The following is a 21,025-nucleotide window of genomic DNA, read 5'->3' on the forward strand; positions in this document are numbered from 1 at the left end:
TGGGATTTGTGTGTGTTTCTGTTTGTTTGGCTTGGTTTTAAATTCTATTTTATTTGTTTTACCTGGCATAACTATTTATCTGTGAGCATTGCATGAGGATGAGTATAAATAAGTATAAAATCTGGGACTTTAATCCGTATCTCATTTTGCTTTTTTGGTGAACCAGAACTAAATACGATTACTTGGGCAGAGGGTAATCCAGGAAATGCAAAGGTGTTAAATTCGTACTAGTATGTGAAAGAATGGCTAAATGTTTAGTGCTAGAATGTTCACCAGTAAAGAATGAACACAAATAAATTTAGTAAAGACTCTGCAGAGGAGGCGATCTGAATGCTCTTTTACCATATATATCCATATATATATATATCCATAATAACCTATTTAAATCCCCTCTTCCCTAGGAAGCTTGTTCCAGCTCTGGGACAGATGTTGCCTTCACTTCAGTGAGCTGCTCCGGTAGGTCTGTCCGTACCACCAACCTGACCGTAGATCTCACCATCGGGCAGAAAAATTCGGAGGGACTCAACCCCTGTGAGCTGCTGAAGCCATTTTAAGAAGCTGGACCCAACAACAGGGAGTTGGTGACGACAGACCCAACGGCACAGCTGGAGCCTCTTCTGCACTCCCCAACATGTCCTTCATAAATCACATTTTCTCTTGATTTGATTAACTCTTCAGGACAAAAAAATGAAGCTGCACAAGAAATAGCAACAGCTGGACTGTTGGTGATGAACCAAAGAATCATAGAATAGTTTGGGTTGGGAGGGACCTTCCAAGCTCATCCAGTGCCACCCCTGCCATGAGCAGGGACATCTTCACCCAGCTCAGGTTGCTCAGAGCCCCGTCCAGCCTGGCCTGGGATGTCTCCAGGGATGGTTCATCCACCACCTCTCTGGGAAACTTGGGACAGGGTTTCACCACCCTCAGTGTCAAAAATTTCTTCCTCATATCTGGCCTGAATCTTCCTCCTTTAGTTTAAAACCATCACCCCTTGTCCTGTCATAACAGGCCCTGATAAAAAGTCTGTCCCCATCTTTCTTATCAGCCCCTTTTAAGTACTGAAAGGACATGGGGAGCTTTGGCTGTAAGGAACCAAGGTCTGAGCCCCCGCTGCAGCTGGGAGAAACGCTCTTTTAATTCCCATTATTCACCGTGCAGGGTTTGGGTGCACATTATCACTTGCAGGCACAAATGCCCAGTATAAATCAATATTGTGTACGCTTACAGTCACGTCCTCAACCACAGACCAGTTCGAGATCCTCTGGGACATCCAGTTCTCCACCATGTATGGCTGGAGCCTCAGAGCTCATTTCCCAGGTGCTGTGCCTGGTGCTGAGAGGGCAAAGCCACAGTCAGCACGTTGGTAACACCAAACTTCAACCGCATCAGATGGGGAACTTCACTGCCCTTGGGAAGCTCATTTGTTGCTCAACAGCAAAGATCAGCCCTCTGATAGTGTATTTTACCTCTGAAGTGCTCCCTAAGATGATATTTTTTGCTCAAAACACAAATGTTAAGGCCTGTCTTTCCAAAAGGAATCAGTGAGCTCAGAGCTCACATTTCCAATGAGCCTTCTTAAGCAGATCTAATATTCAGAATCGTGAACAATCATATCACCCTTTGGGAAACTGAGTCTTTTCTGCCAAGAACCCAGGAAAAGAAATAAAAATCAGTTTTCTAAATGCAGGTCTGAGTGATCAAATGCAAGAATTTCATGAGACGGTTACTCAGCAAACTCATTTCCAAGATCTGGTACTAACTGATCCAAGTGACTACAGACAATTCCTTTCAATTTTTGTGATAATCAATTGCTAATAGAAGTTTTTGCCCAGCCTGGCCAGTGGCTGGATGCTATGTTCCTTATTCAAGCCCTCATGCCCACTGTAGTATTATTATTATTATTATTATTATTACAAAACCACATAGAAATAACCACATCAGCTGTCGGGGATGTGCATTTGCTCCCCACAGATTGCACTACATGTTTTTTGGTCTTTTTTTGGCATGCACCCAGCCAAATCCACAGCAAATCAGTGCAAATTCACTCAACTCTGACACTGCAGCAGCTGAAAATGGACTTTGGCATATCCTGCCCATAAAAGCGCTACTTCCCCCCTCCTTAATTTCTGCTAAACCAGAAAATAGGTTATGTCACATATTGAAGCATTTTCAGTCCTACCAGTTAAGAGAGCACTGGTGTACACCACACCAGGCAGTTTATTAATACAGCTTAACTCTTTAAATGTTGCTTTTCAAAATGCCCAACGCAAGCAGAACACAAAAATGCTGTTTGCTGTATTTATTTCTTTTTTAAACTAAGCTCTGAATTATACAAGTGTAAAAGTGATTGATTAGCCAATAGCTTTTTAATACTCCTATAAAATACGACTAAATAGAATATTTCAAAAGTATGTACAATAGAATGGAAATGCTACCGTGACCTGTCAGCTGCGATGGAGCCTTGAGGAGGGTTCGGTCTGTGCTCTGTACCAAGAACATGGTTTGCTGAAAGCTCTTCCACTATTGCTGAAATGGGGGGAAAAAGACCAAAATGAAAACAACCCACTCAAGTTAGGATATAATAAAGATTAATTTATCCGCAGGGCACTTTTTTATAACATAAAGTGCTTTATAATAACTATGCCTGTAGTCTTGTTAAGGTTGAGGAAGGGATGTTCTTGTCTTGTTTTGTTGCTGAAAGCAAAGTTGTACGTTTAAGTGCATTTATGTACATTTATGCCAAGAAGGGGGCAGTTTGTACTACCTTGTCTTAATTACAAAAATCAAGGCCACAGAAAATTCTTTGTTCTTTTGTTCCAAAAGAGCAGATTCCAAAATACCCTTTTTCTCCATGCAATGTCAATATTTTCATGCTTCTAGCTGTACTTAGGAAGCAATTAAAATCTCGGTGTCTTATCTGAAGAGGTCAGAAAGGACAAGCAGGCAGCAGGAACAGCAACAGCACTCCCCTGATTTCATCTTTAATTTCCAAGCAGCAGGAGCAAGGTGCTCTCAGCAGAGGGCCCCCGGGTATCGCTCGCAGGCTCCTGCTTTGGAAAGGAAATTAAAAGGACATCGTCTCCGTCACTGCGCATCAGAAGCTGTTAATGAAAGGCAGAAACTTCATTCTTATTTATAGCATCACGACATGAGAGAATCTACTTTAGCGCTGCGTGCTGAAAAGTGCGAGTCGGAGGGGCTGAGCTCACAAAGGAAAACTCCCGCTGAGGTAACAGGGGCTCTGTTTGGGAATTCAGAATTGAAGAGGACGGTTTCTCCTCCAGATGGTCGGCATTTGCTGAAAGAAGCCTTTCTCCCCAGCCTGGCAAGAACCAGCCTTCAGAAAACACCAGCTTTTAAAGTCACAAACTGTGACTTCCACAGTAGGGACATGATTCCATAACACCTGAAACATTTTTCTGTGATGACCATATTTTATCACATAAAGGTGATATATAGGCTTTGAGCACAGCTACAACAGGTTTCTCTGAGTTTTAAGGTTGTAGTTGTGTTTCCCAAGGGTTGGACTCGATGATCTCTGAGGTCTTTTCCAACCCAGTCGATTCTGTGATTCTATTTATGTGCTTTAGCTAATGACCTATGCTGGGTAGTACTACCTAGTTTTATAAAGACAAAGAGGAGTCATTGAGTGGGGCCTGGTTTTAATTCTGTCTGAAAACGCACCTTGTGGAAAGCACATTTAAGATCCGATGCTTTCCTTTGCTGTATAGTTTTACATTCGAGGCCAAAGCCCATAGTTCAGAACCAAGTCTGTCCAAAGTTTGAGTACACAGACACACGGACTAGATTTGGCCTCTAACACTAACGCTTATAAAAAAATTCACTGTATCAACTTTTAATTGGAGATGATCTCCGATCGCTTACATCAGTTGAGGATGTGGCCAGGAATTTCTTTCATACGGCATCTATTGACAAAAAATCTTACATGTTTAAATATTACTTGCCCTGTTTATACTGGTCTGAGCCCCATGGACCTTGGCATCCTGTATGTTCTCAAAAAAGACAGTGGTGTTACTCCTGAAATATTGTAGAATCATAGAATCATTTCGGTTGGAAGAGACCCTTGAGATCATCGAGTCCAACCATGGACCATTTTTCATAGGTGGCCTGTGATGGTGTTTTCAACAGGAACGTCAGGTTACGGTCCTAGGGCAGTGAGTGACTATTTATTTAAATCAATACCAAATGTGTCACTGAAAAAATAATTAAAGTGAAACCTCCAAGGAGTTACTTTAAGACAACTTTACACAGATATCATGAGGATACTAAAGCCCCATGTTTTTGTTCAGTCTCTGCTGTATTTAATGTGCTTCTATTAGTGTAACACACGCACTATGATGTCCGTTATGCCATAACAATTATACATTATAGATACGCACTAAGTAAAGCACTACATCTCAACGGGAATACTGGGGGGCTGGAGTGGTCAGAGGATGAGCTACGTGGGAACGGCAGGTCCTCCTTCTCAAAACATCCTCACCGTGCAGATTAAGGATGGTATCTCCTGTTTTCACCAACAGCAACGTCATTTTCTTCATGGAAGTGCTGCAGAGCCACCACCCCAGCAAGGGGGACCTGATGCTGCTGGAGCTGCTAATGTAGGGTGGAAAGGAACCCTCGCTCAGAAACCAGATCACAGAATCACAGAGTGGCTGGGGTTGGAAGGGACCTCTGGAGATCATCCAGTCCAACCCACCTGCTAAAGCAGGTTCACCAGAGCAGATCACACAGGAATGTGTCCAGGTGGGTTTGAATGTCTCCAGAGAAGGAGACTCCACAGAGTCTCTGGGCAGCCTGTTCCAGGGCTGTCATCCTCAAAGTAAAGAAGTTTCTCCTCAAAGTAAATAGATTTCTCCTTATTTTAGGTTTTATGACAAAAAATCTTGGTTACAGAACCTAAGTTGACTTTTCAGATCCTATTATGAGCTTCCGAGAGGGATTTACTTATTTTAACCTGTAAAGGATTTTAAACTGTGGAATCCCACTGTGCCATTTCATAGTCACTTTTTGGGAGTACAGCTGCAGCTAATTAGCTTAAAAATCCCACCCTGTCTTACACATATGCTCAGTGTTCTGCAGTATTAATTTCAGTGGAACTACTCATGTGCATAAATTAAGCGCATGCTTAAATATATGCAAAATCTGAGCTCAAACGTCTAGAAAATACGTTCTCAAAATGACAAGTACGCATAAAAAAAATCATCATGGAAGGTCTGCCAGACATGGAGCGCAGTGTCTGTCTGCTGTCAGCACGATGAAAACACAGAACAGTTTTTGTAACCCAGTATACATTGCAAGTGAAAGAAACATGCAGGACAGAGTGAAAAAAAGGGGGTTCAGTTGCATGCAGTCTAATTTCAAGGGTGTAATTATGGTCCTGTTTTCTTTGGCCTAAAAAGAAACAAAACAAAACAAAATGAAACAACACCAACTAACCTCTCCTCACCTTCACAAACCCAAACTGCGAACAGCTCAAAAAGGGCTTTAAATCGAGGAAGCGGGGTGGGAAAAGGTCTGAATATGAGGGATGTACAAGGAATTACTGACAGTTTCAGGGCTACTCAACACACCGCCAGGGAAGCATTCAGCCTGTGGCATTCTCACAACTCACAGCTACGACAGAGAGCAACGAATCCCACCTTAAATGAGCAGCGACTGAGCTTCTCTTTCTTCCTCAAGCTCAGGGAGAAGCACCACTCAACCTTTATGATAAAATAAAGATAAAATGACAATTCCTATTGCTGCTCAGTCTCTGTCCTCCTTAGACAGAAGGGCTGAAAGACGCCAGACCCTCCAGCAAGCTGCTGCCTCTCCCTTCGGCTCACATCCCTGTCACCAGTAAGGACCAGTGCACTCTACAGCTGTTGGTGGAAGAAGGTGTTTTTCTGCTCTTTTTAAAAATATTGCAAAGACAGTGTTCCTTAAAGAAAATCCCAGCAGGATGAAAAGGCCACCAAGCTGCTAGTACATTAAAAATAACACATATGCAACGCCCTTAAAACAAAAAGAGAATTGAGGAGGGGAGAGGAGGAGGCTGCTTGATGAAGGGCACTAACAAGTATTCCGGGAGTTTGAATATCAAGCCTGATATTGGCCTAATTGCCCACCCTGAACGATCTCTCTGGTAGTGGTGTTTCAGCAAGCAAATTATAGCTGTGAATAAATCCTCAGACTGAAAGCCTCCCGTGTTTCTTCAGCCTTGTTTTGTCCTTTCCAGAAAAAATCTATTAGTTGGTGTGTGATATGGTCACATATGCAAAGATCTTTTTTTTTATCTAGCCCTTTTATTACATAGGCTTGATTACTGTGAGGGGATTTCAATGAGTTTAATGTCCTGGTATTCAAAAGGCGATGGGTGTCTTTCAACAAAACAAAGCAAACAAAAAAAACCCAAAACAAAACAAAACAAAACCCCAAAACAAAACAAGAGCTGTGCTGGAGGAGAGAAGTGCTGCTTCTGCTGGAGAGGCTCAGTGAGATACAGGAGGTGGCAGACCAGGGCGCCGAGTTTGAATGATTTTTGGCTTTGGAGAATTCTTTGGGTCCTCGTCTTCTTCCATGTCGCTGTCGCAGACGTGCACTACCACACTGGGAGTGGACTCTGTTCCTGCATGCAGCTCGTATTTCTCTCCTGGAAGCAGAAAAAAACAGTTAGGTCAAAGGATGACTGTGAGTAACAGCACAGACCGTGGCACTCTTGGACTGCAGGGTACTCCTCCACCTGGGTCACAGAATCACAGAGTGGTTGGGGTTGGAAGGGAACTCTGGAGATCATCCCGTCCAAGCAGGTTCACCAGAGCAGATCACACAGGAATGTGTCCAGGTGGGTTTGAATGTCTCCAGAGAAGGAGACTCCACAACCTCTCTGGGCAGCCTGTTCCAGGGCTCTGGCACCTCGAAGGAAAGAAGTTTCTCCTCATATTCAGATGGAACCTCCTGTGCTTCAGTCTGTGCCCGTTGCCCCTCATCCTGTCGTTGGGCACCACTGAACAGAGTCTGGTCCATCCTCCTGACACCCACCCTGGAGATATCTATAAACTGTGATGAGATCCGCTCTCAGCTTCTCCAGGCTGAACAGACCCAGCTCTCTGTCTCTCCTCATAAGAAAGATTCTCCAGACCCCTCATCATCTCCATAGCCCACTGCTGGAGTCCTTCCAGTAATTTCTTGTCCTTCTTAAACTGGGGAGCCCAGAACTGGACACAGAACTGCAGATGCGGCCTCACCAGGGCAGAGTAAATGGGGAGGAACAACCTCCCTCGATCTGCTCATCACACTTTTCCCAATGCACCCCAGGTACCATTGGCCCTCTTGGCCACTAGGGCACATTGCTGGCTCATGGTCAACCATGATGAGTGTGTGCTGCTCCTAAATATAGGTGAGGAGAAGCATGGTGAGGCTGTATCAGCTGTCACAATGGATTCTGCGGATCCTGCCCTAGCGGGCAGTGACCACTGCTCTATAAAATGTAATAAAAACACACTGGTGTCTATAATGGTGTTTTGCACCAATATTAGTGGCCAGCAGGACCACAAAAATAAACAAAAGAGTATGAAGAGGAAAGTTGACACAGAACACAGAAGCTCATGATTAAGAAGAGGGACTGGAACCCAACCTATCAAACATTTGGTCTGAAGTCATATCACTACTGCTGGCCTGGGGCTATTCTTGTTTGTTTTCTTTCAGTCTAGCACCACTCCAGTCCCATTTGAAGTCCACTAGATTCTGCAACTTGTCACCTCCAGACAGGCATCAACACTTGGTCCACCTGCTCCAGAAATAAAAACGTAACATATATCTGCTGCAGAGGGATTTTGAGATGAAAACAAGCTTACAGTGACCACAAGCACACCCAATAGCTTGGATTTTTTGTCATAAGATTGCACCAGAACCACTACATATTGCCTGTAAAATGTTCTGAGATGAGGAAGGTGAGGTCCCGATAGTTGTGGTGCGGCAGCTCCTAAATGGCTGTTGTACGATGAAAGCGCCATGGCCGTTCCTCCATCAAAGCACCTGGAGTTTACTCATGCTATTAATTTGGGTTTTTATTTATTACCGACATTACGGCAGAGTAATTCACGTGAGAAAGAGGTTACAGGCTTGGCTTTGCATTAGCACACACAGTTCTGGGACTGTCATCAACATGCTATTTGTGCTGACAAATTCTTGGTCCAAATAAGACTGGGGTGGCTTGGGACCAGAGGACATGCTGCATTTTTGCCTAAAAAAATAGGAGGCAACTAGTGAATAATAGCTATAAGTCAGGCATCTCGCTGTGAGAAATACTTTACTGCTGCGATACCATTAGTGTTGACATTTAACTGCTCTATTTTTGGCAACCTTCCCTCTGAATCCAAAATGAGCAAAGCACTACAGGTCTTGCTGATAGGCTAAAATATAAATATATATATGTAAAAGTATATATAAAGAGAAACAGCTTGGTTGTGCTGCATTGAGAAATTATATGGTTTTTCTTTGCCTATTTTCCCTGTGGGCTCCAGCTAATTTCTCAGCTCTGGGCTGACGTCAATGCTGCCAACCAGCACCAACGGCGGCATCGGTCACTGTCGGTGACAAGCAGCTCGCACAACGCCCGGCCCTTTCCCCATACACCGGCAACACGAAATAAATCAGATTCACTGCCCTCTTAAAAGGTAATAATCCCAGTTCAAATGCCACGTTCTTTTACTGTTCAAACCCTTCCCACAAGGTCTCTTTCTGCTGAAAAATAAAAGAGCAGTGGAAATAAGCACAGAAATATATTCAGATGCCTCTGGCACAAGTAACTGCAACAGCAGTTAATGTCACTTTGCAAATCAAAATGTGATGCACTCGTAAATTAGGTTTTTAAGGCATACAGTTATTTCTGAGCGTAAATGAGCTGCAGCCTCAGTTCTGTACTCACAATTATTCATGCCTACAGAACCGTGGCTCAAACTGCAGAAAACATTTTACGGCTGAGCTAGGAAGAGGACAACAGTAACTATGGAGCTTTTATACAGCTGGATCTTGTTCCTAAATGTAAATGTTGCTTGCGGAAAAATACTAAGGTGATAAGTACAAAATAAAAAACCAAAAGATAGAGCCAGGTTACTCCTCCCCTTCTGCTTTTTTCTATGATTTTTTTCTTTTGTCTTAACACTTGCAGCATAAAAAAAGAGAAAAAGAAAAAGAAGAATAAAAGCTAAATCTGCAGCAGCTGAGCTAGTAGAGTAATGGTTGAATCACTGCAATCGAGTGTGCTGACAAGGTTGTCCTAAGCCAAGGGTAGCGAGTTAGAGCAGTCACCAACTTCTGTAGTTAATATCACTGATTTGTCCAGTTACCTTATTCAGCCGCCTCTGATGCTGCATCTGCAACTGTCTACAACTGCCTGAAAGGAGGCTGTAGCATGGAGGGGGTTGGTCTATTCTCCCAAGTAACAAGTGACAGGATGGGATGAAATGGCCTCAAGTTGCACCAGGGAAGATTCAGATTGGATATTAGGAAAAAATTCTTAACGGAAAGGGCTGCCGGGCATTGGAACAGGCTGCCAAGGGCAGTGGTGGAGTCACCATCCCTGGAGGGGTTTAAAAGATGAGGTTCTTAGGGACATGGTTTAGTGGCAGAGTTAGGTTATGGTTGGACTCTATGATCTTGAGGGTCTCTTCCAACCAAAATAATTCTCTGATTCTGTCTTTTGCATGCTCAGGCCGTACATCCCTCCCACCACTCCTGCTTCTCCTGCATTCCTGGAGAAATCCTACAGGTGAAGCCAAAGGATTATTCGGGAGAGGTGTCATTCTCCTCCGGCAGCCTTTGGGTTATCTCTATCCCTTAATAATAAGTTGTTTAAATATTCATGTAAGCTCCGATAACAATGGAAACTCACATAAATTTACTCAGAAAAATAGCACAGAATTTATCAAATATGCTCTAGCATCTAAACTCTGCCTTCAGGGTGTAATGCAGGGAGGAATTAAGCTCTGATACCTCCACCATATAGATTTGTCGGAAAATATTCCTACCTTTTGTGACCACATCACCCTCAAGCAAACCCACGGCCTCGGGTGACACAAGAAAGATGACCACAAGAACAGCGCAAAAGCAACTTACAATATTTCAGCATTAAAAACAATGGCATGTGATTTTCTATCCCTTTCTGAATCGGTGCTATGACCTTTCATTGATGGCACATCTCTTGTCTAATGAGGCTCTTTTGTCCAGCAAAGAGTTCGTACACTTAATTAATAATGAAGAAATGGTAATGACACAGTGCAGCTCCCTCATCCCTGACTCTGACTCATGATCAAAGGTTAATGGGTTCAGAGCTGTTCGTTCCATGTCAAACGTGCCATTAGCATCACAAAAATACCTTCTGCTGACAGTTCCTTCATCCAAGTGCTTTACAAATAATACGGTGCAAATAACGGTTGGTCCTTTGTATGGATGAATGTTTGTGTTGGAGGAGATACAACGACTCACCCCATATGATACCTCTGCTGTGTGGATCTGCCATACGTGAGAAGGAAGAGTTGCAATCCTGAAGCCCGTTACTGATGTTGCAGGAATCACAGAATATACAACAGAGGAGCTTCAAAACGTAACATCTCAACAGATTGAATCATAGAATGTCCTGAGTTGGAAGGACCCACACGGATCACCGAGTCCAACTTCTGTCCCTTGACCCAACTCTTCCCTTGATCTCTAATCATTTTCAGACCCAGCAGCCACTGCAGGGTCTCCTTTGTGTCCCAAGAGGTAGCATGGGGGACCTAAGAGCCATTGTGTGCAACACCTCAGAATGGTGCTTCCATAATGTGAAAAATGAATTTTACACGGCCCGGAGTGCAGCCTGAGGACACTTAGGAGGTGCAAAGCCTGCTGGAATGGTGATAAGGGACTATGATATGTAGAGGGAAACAAAACTGGTATAAACTTGTTTATATGGGCTACTGGAGATTATGCTCAGCCTGCACTGGTTTTCAAACATCATGGAGGTGAGTGATAAGAGACACAGGGCAAAATCCCGCCAGGGAGCACATAGAGCAGGTAAGTGCTTGGGACCTTGACCTATATTGTGTGTTATTGTATAGTGCAGATGTCATCAATGGAGCCATCATCTGTGGGTCGAACCCTTGGGAGACAGGCAGTTTATCCAGGCAAACAGAGCAGGGGTTGAGGTCAGTGAGGAGAAGCCAGGGCGGCACCTGGGATCCTGGGGAAAGGTCCCATGGAGTGCAGAATTAGTGAGGGAGCACAGGGCAGCCTGTTGTGAAGAAACTGAGGGGACAGGTTTGACAAAGGCAATGGGGGAAGGAGGGACGAAATATGCAAGTTGAGGAGTGGATAAAATCTATGATCATTTCAGTTGGAAGAGACCCTCAGGATCACTGAGTCCAACCATAACCTAACTCTGGCACTAAACCATGTCCCTAAGAACCTTGTCTATGTGTCTTTTAAACCCCTCCAGGGATGGTGACTCCAACACTGCCCTGGGCAGCCTGTTCCAATGCCTGAAAACCCTTTCCATGAAGAATTTTTTCCTAATATACAACCTGAACCTCCCCTGGTGCAACTTGAGCCCATTTCCTCCCATCCTATCACTTGTTAAATGAGAAAAGGGACCAACCCCCTCCATGCTACAACCTCCTTTCAAGTAGTTGTAGAGAGCAAGAACGTCTCCTCTAACAGCCCCAGTTCCCTCAGTCTTTTTATCTTCATCAGTATTTTAAACTACTGGAAGTTCTCTTGATGGTGGAAGTGGTTTTCGTCAAAGAGATTAATGATCACACTTCTTTAATTGCAATATATTGAAAAAATTGTAGGCTGGTGGTCAGAACCAGGCACAGTCACAGTTGCTGGCTCTGACTGTCTATGACATTCTGTTCATGCCTCATTTAAAGCACAATTTCTGCATCAGCAGAAAGTGAGAATATTCATCAATCAACCAGAAACTTAATTAAATATGCCATGATTTTCCCTGAGCAGCAAACGTACCCTCTCTGATCTCAATTTAATGTTGGAGGACCAAAAGCCAGCTTCCTTTTGTGCACAGCAAAAAGAAACCATTCCCATTAGTTCTCTGATGACACAGTCCCTGCTGCAGCCACAGGACTAAAAAACAACAAACTAAAACAAAACCCTAAAAAAACCCCACAACCAAATCAAAACCAAAACAAACACCAAAACAGTCCCATAACTAAGCTTGGGAAAAGACAGCCAATCTGTTAACTAGCTCCTAGCCTGTTCATTTTACTCTGGAATGAATCTTCCAGCCTTTGCACCAAGGGATAATTTTAGTCTCTAATTTTGAGGCTACGATGATGACGGCAGCGTACGGTGAAAGGAGATGACTCGTATTCATGGCATAGGCTGGTGCCGTGGGGCTGTGTCCAAGTGGTGTCTGACATTCCCAGCGAAGTAGGTCAGGAAAACTCATCCTGTACTGAGGACGTACAAATAAACCGTTCACTATTTACATGCTCAAATGCGTTTTGCTGGTCCTCAGATATTAATCATAGCATATCAGTGTATTTCACACAGCAAAGATTCCTCTCAAGACACAGAAGTCAGGCTCCAACATTCAGTGTTCTGTAAACCACTGCGCCAGGGGGTATTTTTTAAAAGCTGATAAGCCATAGTTAAATTTTTTTTATTGTATTTTTTGAAAAAAAAAAGAGATTAATTTAGCTGAGGCTAACAGTGTTATTTGATTTACAGCAGCACGTTGTACTGATGTGATACAGAGAAACGAGTTTGGGTGGGATTTGGTTTTCAATGAAATTCTAAACATAGCAAACGCACAACTGAGAACTGCAGCGCTATTTTAAAGCCGCCACTGCAGTTAACTAAAATTGATCTCTCTAACAAGTGCTAAAAATAGAAAGCGGAGAGCACACAGTGACTTTTCATATCGCTCCCTGCAGGCTCCTTAAATACGGGTGACTATGACCTTCACGCAAAGCTGTCCCGGAGCGCGGGACAATGAGTGATATTTCACATTCCGTTGTTCTAGAACAGGAATTGATTTATTACCCAGCGAGCTCAGGAATTCGTTTACATATTTCCATTTATAGCACTGCTGCGACAAAGGAAAAAAAAAGGGGGATTTGTGTTTTCCTTTTATTCAGCAGTTTAGAAGCAAAGCATCGATTCTAGAAATAATAATATGTAATAGACCTGTCAGCCCTTTTCTATGGGCTTTCCTGCTGAAGCGGAATAAACCACAGGAAGCTCTGATGCTCCCCTGTTGTATATTTCCCCCGCCATGAAAAAAGATGTGAGATAATCCTGCGAACCTTGTGAATCATGAATCGTCTCCTCCTGCACCGCACGCGCTTCAGCTCTGGGTTACTCTGGTGCAGTTACACAAAAGCCCCAGTGATAAAATGTCTGCAACTGGAAGGCAGTTTCAGAACAACAAAGCAGCATCTTCAGTACAGCTGGGGCGAAAACAATCTTCTCATCCCACAAGAAATTCAAAAATAAACGCTGATAAATTTTCATGAGTCCACAGTTGTTACTGGATTGGATCTGAAGTGCTTCATTTCAATAGGAAAATAATTTTACAAGCTATTTTTTCTTATGGTTTACAAATGTAAATCGGACTTTATTTCTAGATGATAATGTTTAGACCTGAAACTGGAGCCTTTTCCATTTTGAAATTTTAAAAGAGGATGCTTTAACAGCTTTGAAAGAAAACTATTTGTAAAGATGTAAAGACTTAATTAAACCCAAAGTAATCCCCTCTTATGAAAAATGTTGGTTCATCAGATAAGCATTTTCTAAGGAAAAGTGTTTGAAAACCCCAGCTAGTTTCAATTCCTGGCACTACCTGAACATGGAAAGACATAAGAAATCCTGTCTGCATGACACATTGACATCTAACCCATTTTGATAGAGGCTACAGCTGATCCCATTCCTTCTGCATCCAGTTTTCACCAGAAAATGGGCAGTCCCAACAGAGCAACCTGGCCAGGACTGAGGAATGGTACTTGTCTCTCTATAAACCTTTAAAAGTGAGAGATTCTCCACTCTGGTGGAGACGCAGTGATACCTGATGAGGCATTCTGCATCTCGGAATGCAGTACTGACCAGATGTGATTTAAAGCAAAAATTCCTCAAGTTCACAGACAAGTATTTGTCCAGTGTTCCCATAAACCATGAGTTGTCTCATCTAAGCATGGAGCCAAGCACAATAAATTGTGTATACAGGCTTTGATCTGGTATTCAATCAAACAGCACTCACGAGCTGCAGATATCATTCTGTACCTAGAATCATAGAATGTCCTGAGTTGGAAGGACCCACAAGGATCATGGAGTTCAACTCCTGTCTCTGCACAGGACAACCCCACAGTTCACACCATGTGTCTAAGGACGTTGTCCAGTCTCTTCTTGAACACTGTCAGGCTTGGGGCTGTGACACCTCCCTGGGGAGCCTGTTCAGTGTCCAGCACCCTCTGGGTGAAGAACTTTGTCCTCATGTCCAACCTGAACCTCCCTTGGCACATCTTCCTGCCATTCCCTCAGGTTCTGTCGTTGGTCACCAGAGAGAAGAGCTCAGCGCCTGTTGACATACATCAACTTAAATCCAAAGCTTTAACGCAACTTACAGGCTTTATGCCAACTCCTTCTACAGTTATTATCTACACTGCTACTTCTCATCTGCTTTTTCTGACACATTTTCGCACAAGGACCACAAGCTTACCTGGTCCCAGCTTAGAAACTGCGTAGAGGAGGTCGTAGTTGATGACAGGTGTTGCATCGTCTATTGGTTGCCACCCCACAGGTGGGGAGGCTGGAGGCGAGATGAGAAACTGTTTTGCAGGCTGTGGCGGTGCCAAATGAAGCTTGTCTCCGTCTGTCTCAGAGGTCTGAATCTTTAAAGCACAAGAAATACATTGTTTAGTACAGGATGGGTAAATGGAATGATTGCTCAAATCGTACACTTCTCATACCAAATGGCGCCCAGGCAGGGTTTCAGTGTCACTCTCAGCAGAGAAGGCCTGGAGATTAATTTTGTCTCAACCTTACAGATGGTTCCTCTACAGTAAATACACGGTGGGGGGCTGTTATATGAGCAAAGCTACAACATTTGTGCCTACTGTATATGTTCTCTGAAGATAAATGCAAAGCTTTGGTATCCAGAGCTGCTAGTTCAGGGATTTTTCAGGCTGAAGAGATAATTGTTGTGATCTACGGGTCTAAACTCCTAAATGAAAACAGACATTAGACAAGAAAACAGTAACTCCTGCACCAAGGCCTTGTAAGTAACTTCAGAAAGGTTTCTGAATATTTGATCTCTTTAGCTGAAGTGATAAAGGAATCTATCAAGTTCCTTAGTAATTTGTAACTAGTTGTCCACACTTTATTTCCATCCTAAATTACCTATTTTAATTCCTGCTCTTTTCTAGTATATTAAAGAAGCCTTAACATAAATTAATGATGGTACAACCGTATCTGAGCAAGATTACAAGTAGGAATAAACTGCATTTGCATGATAGCACGGCTGAGACAAGCACCCTGCTATACTGGAATGGGGTTGGGAAGAGCCAGTTTGGGTCCCTCAACTCCGTGTTCCCCAGAACCTGTAGTTCTGGAAGTGCTTATTCAGTCTGCTCAGGCCCATATCAACATCCACTGCTCCAGGCACTGTGCTGTTTCCACATCTTCATTCCCTGGACACAAATAATAAGCTCTTTTAAGACTGTATGTAGTGCAGATACCTAAATGACTTTGCAGGAAACCAGCTTAGATATGGAGACTAATCACTATTGTGCACATTTTTCTTCTTGTGTTATCTCAAGTTTTCAATTAACATCTTGATTGTGTAGTTAAGAGTGAAACGATTCTTGGATCTGCTTAACAGCAGGTTTTTAAACCTTTCAGGAAAATAAAGAAAAAATCAGAGCCAGATCTAGGAGATTAAGGCATATAAAATAGGATTGAGGCAGATTTTCAACACCTCAATCCAACTATAAGATCTTCTGAACTCATCTAACCCGTTAAGCCTATTGGTTTTTTCCACAACTGTAGTTTCCCAGCCTCCTGAGGTTCTGCTTCTGCCTGAGCTCAGAACAGCTCCTGTTCTGACCAGGCTGTAGAGGCTCAAACTTTAACTGCCTTTTAGGTTTGATTGATACCTTCACATGAGCCTCCCTTTAACCTGAGACCTCTGAAGGACGAATCTGGCAGCTCAAAGCATGTTGGAAAGCACCAGTGAATATCCCATAAACCACAGTAGCCACAGTGATTTATTAAAATACATTGAGAAGGTGATGGTTGGGTTCTCAACCTCTCTCACTTTTCAGTGTCCTGGCTGGGCTGAGAACTCACCCAGGCTGTGTGTGGGAGATGTGGGTTCTCTCTCCCTTGGCCAAGAAGAATTGAACCTCTATCTGACACTTCCAGCAGATGGATATAATCACCTGAGTGCCCAGGCTGGGGGTGTTTTCTGCCCCTACCTTCTTCTTTTTCACAGTATCACAGTATCACAGTATGTTTGGGATTGGAAGGGACCTCAAAAGCTCATCCAGTCCAATCCCCCTGCTGGAGCAGGAACGCCCAGGTGAGGTCGCACAGGAACACGTCCAGGTGGGTTTTGAATGTCTCCAGAGAGGGAGACTCCACAACCCCCCTGGGCAGCCTGTTCAGTGTCTGTCACCCTCACTGAGAAGAAGTTTCTTCTCAAATTTAAGTGGAACCTCTTGTGTTCCAGTTCGTACCCATTACTCCTTGTCCTATCATTGTTTGCCACCGAGAAGAGCCTGGCTCCATCCTCATGGCACTCACCCTTTATATATCTGTAAACATTAATAAGGTCACTCCTTAGTCCCCTCTTCTCCAAACTAAAGAGCCCTCAGCCTTTCCTCATAAGGGAGATGCTCCACTCCCTTCACCATCTTTGTTGCCCTACGCTGGACTCTCTCCAGCAGTTCCCTGTCCTTCTGGAACTGAGGGGCCCAGAACTGGACACAATATTCCAGATGTGGTCTCACTAGGGCGGAGTAGAGGGGAAGGAGGACCTCTCTTGATCTACTGACCACCCCCCTTCTAATACACCCCAGGATGCCAATTGGCCTTCCTGGCCACAAGGGCACAGTGCTGGCTCATGGTCATCCTGCTGTCCACCAGGACCCCCAGGTCCCTTTCCCCTACACTGCTCTCTAATATGTAATTTCCCAACCTATACTGGAACCTGGGGTTGTTCCTGCCCAGATGCAGGACTCTACACTTTCCCTTGTTAAATTTCATTAGGTTATTCCCCGCCCTGTCCTTGAACGTAATAAATTCCTTTCAGAAAATTCACACGTGTATCAGTAAGGAAAAGAAAAAAAGGTAGGAGGAAGCCTGATTGTGGCTCAGGGATGCAGTCAAACATATAATTAAGCCCTATTTTTAATAAACTTATGATATTTTACCACTTATTCTACGGTTAGTTTAGAGAGTTATCCACAGAAAATACCCAATGTTGTAAATCGTTTCTAAACTATGTAACTTTTGTGTGTTCAATAAGTAACTTGGGTCCAAAATGGTCCTTAAAATTTAGTGCAGACCCACTGGGCAGGTACAGCTCAGGCAACATAAGGATGTTTCAGTAATCTTTTAGCAGAGAGACTGGACACGGGAGAAACCTTTATTACTTTCATTCAGTGTTACTGCACAATATTTCTATAAAAGCCATGCACTAACATACAAGCAGGTACCAGATTTCATTACCTGTGCAAAATACAACTTTAACTTCTTCCCTCTGAACTGTGTTTCGTGCAGCTCTATTCTGGCACGAGCAGCTGACTTGGGACTACTGAAATTTATCCGCACACGCCTGAAGCTTTTAAACAACTGGAATGTCACGCAGTCATCATAGGCACGGAACAGGCCTTCAAATTTTTCCTGCAAATGAAAAAGAAATAATGCTGAAGATCAGCCTTGTGCTCTGTCACATCCATCTGTGTCAAAGGAGAAAATGAAACGTGACAACAACTGTTTAACCGGGAGGTTTCAGCCAGTGGCCTTTGGGGCTCTGTGGAAAGAAACTAAGGAAAGCACTGGCCTAGAAACGATGAATTCTGCAAAAGATTTGGGGGAAGGAGTTTTCAAATCAAGAACCCAGCAGCTACTAGAATGTCTTGTAAAAGTTGAGCAAAATCACAATGGTGACATGAAATGAAATGGAAAAGGGCATGTGGCTGAAAATTCTAGAGAACTGTGGTCTTGTCTGTACAAAAACAAACATTGTGCTGAATTACAATAGATTGACAAAGTCAGGCCCACTGTATCTGAAGGTTACATTCACGTCAACACTGCAGGGTCATTTTCTATTCCATATTATGTTTTTCTGGATGTTTTGTCATTTAAATACTTAGCACAGATATACGCTCATTCCTTAAGAAATCCTGTACATGACACAAATATGGATATTTTGACACTGTAAAAGAAGGGTCTGAAATGTACCACATATGCGGACCTAGAGATCAACAGAAATTCAAAGTACATTAGTGAAGAGGAGCTGCCAAATTAATGTAAACTGTGATTAAGTTGCAAAGCAGCCCTAGAGGATCAGACTCTCTCTGCAATTTCACTGCAAACTGTGTGCACACAGAGGACCAGCTCCACATCATCAAATAAAAACAATGTCCTTAAATCAGTTCTGACACACTTGCACTGGTCTTCTCATTCACACAAGCACAGATTGATAAAACGTTAAGACCGAAAGGGAGCAGTTGTCATTGTGTTTACTGGGATTATTCAGATTGCCCTCCAGTGAGTCTCCTAAAGTCCCAGCACTTCAACTACGGCAACCAAGATTTGGTCTTAGGAGATGGAGAAACAGCCAAAGCAAAGCCCCTTATTTTAAGAGTTCTTTATTTTGAAAAAAACAAAACAGTGTTTGAGATGATTTGCCACATCATTTCATACACTGGGGGCTATTATGTCAGGTGGAGAAGTTTGCATAATTCCAGTAATATCTGCAAGTAAGCACATTTTTACATGTTTTAAAATATAACTACTTCTCTGCTCATCCAGGAAAACTACTTCTTATCCCTTGTAGTGGATAACTTAGAGGCTGCAGAAGCTGAAATCACAGAATCACAGAATCTACTGGGTTGGAAAAGACCTCAGAGATCATCAAGGCCAACCCTTGGTCCACCTCCAGTCCATTGACTAGATCATGGCACTAAGTGCCATGTCCAATCTCAGTTTAAAAACCTCCAGGTGAGTCCACCACCTCCCTGGGCAGCCATTCCAATGCCTGACCACTCTCTCTGTAATGAATTTCTTTCTAATATCTAGCCTCAATTTCCCCTGGCAGAGTTGAAGCCCATGCCCCCTTGTCCTGTTGCTGACTGCCTGGGAGAAGAGACCAATCCCCACCTGGCTAGAACTGCCCTTCAGGTAGTTATAGAGAGTGCTGAGCTCAGCTCTAAGCCTCCTCTTCTCCAGACTGAACAAGCCCAGCTCCCTCAGCCTCTCCCCATAGGGCTTGTGTCCAAGTCCCTTCACCAGTCGTGTTGCTCTTCTCTGGACCCGCTCCAGCACTTCAATCTCTTTCCTGAACTGAGGGGCCCAGAAATTAACACAATACTCCAGGTGTGGCCTCCCCAATGCAGAGCACAGGGGAAGGATCACTGCCCTTGTCCTGCTGACCACACTAGTTTTGATAGAAAATGCAATTTATATAATCTCATCAATACTTCGGTTCTCATCTGTTGATCTTACAAGCAAGACAAGGAGTCCAGAACATCTTAGAAAAATGTATCCTGAAGCACACAGAAGCTGATCAGGGAGCACTAATAGCAGGGAGGGAGCGCCGACCACCAGCATGAGACGCGTGTTAAAGAGTTAACCAGGAATAAAAAAAAGCAGTTTTGTGGCAAGGAGCATGAAAGACTAATGCACATGTACCAGATCTCCTTTTATTCACTGCCAACTCTGCGGTCTTCTCCCCCAGAACCGATGTTCCATCCCTGGCAGCCTTTCAAAGGAACCTCTCTGGGGTCTATTAAGCCGTCGTGATTTTCGTTTCATTTTGCCTGACCTCACTCACCTCTTCCGCTCACCACAGGAGACACTTTGGAGGAGAAGCATTTAAAAATAAAAGAGAGAAGAGAAAGCTCAGTGGTTCGGGTGAGAGTGAATGAATCCCACGAACAGCGTGAAGTTGATAAGGGTTGTACAAGCAGGTCTAGTCGCACCACTTAACGTTCAAATTGTCAACATTTCACACCGGTTATGGGTTTTTTTTAACCGGTTTGCTTACAGTTCTGCAAAAATTCCATTTTCCTGAGCACAAGTCAACATCCAGTGACATTTGTGTAAAGGTCAGTTGAAAGCAGCTGTCATCTCAGTCCCATCCTGCACAGAATTTGGATGCTACAACCTTCAAAATGAGCAGGAAAAAAGGGCTGGGGAAAAAGAAAGGGGCTGGGGACCAGCGAATGTGTAAAGTAGGATTTACACAGTGTTTGGAAACATGCAGTACTGCGTGTAACCTGAATAAAAGATAATAGTGACTAATTACAGCTATTGTCTTTATGTTACTTATATTACCTATTTCAGACTTCTTTGTTTTATTTTTAAAAAAGCACCTTGAAGTAAACAAACTTACTTATATGGATATATAAGACATCAAAGTATTTTTTTATATATACACATATATATGTGATTTATATATATATATATATATACACACATATATGTGATGATCAAGATATTATAACAAAAGTCATGCATAGACTAAAACTAATCAGCAAGGTGAACATTTCCTAGTCCCCTGTAGCAGGTCTTTGTTTCCCCAAAAGTCAATAAATAAATCATTCATCATATTAAAAAAAAAAGCCAAAATCAACATCTGTGGAACGAACCAACTTGTTTGGACACTGGTAAGTCAGTATCTATTACGACTGACAATTTATTAGGCAATAGATTCTCACAGCGCTATTTTCCTGCATGAGTCAGCCTTGTGTGTCTGTCCCCTCAGCAAATATGACAACCCAGAATTAGATCTTCGTTGGGGACC

At 43.2% G+C, this 21,025-nt stretch overlaps 1 protein-coding gene across 1 annotated transcript in view; it reads right to left on the bottom strand.

Moving 5' to 3' along the window:
• Positions 1-6,291: 6,291 nt before the first annotated feature.
• The window catches only part of RCAN2 (regulator of calcineurin 2), an 88,173-nt gene continuing 73,439 nt past the window's right edge, over positions 6,292-21,025 (bottom strand). Inside the window, 3 exon segments of the mRNA XM_080342701.1 lie at positions 6,292-6,652; positions 14,714-14,885; positions 17,725-17,898. Coding sequence (XP_080198827.1) covers positions 6,492-6,652; positions 14,714-14,885; positions 17,725-17,898 — 507 coding nt within the window. The 3' untranslated portion in view covers positions 6,292-6,491.

The sequence above is a fragment of the Nesoenas mayeri genome (genome assembly GCF_963082525.1).
Source record: "Nesoenas mayeri genome assembly, chromosome: 3".
NCBI lineage: Eukaryota > Metazoa > Chordata > Aves > Columbiformes > Columbidae > Nesoenas > Nesoenas mayeri.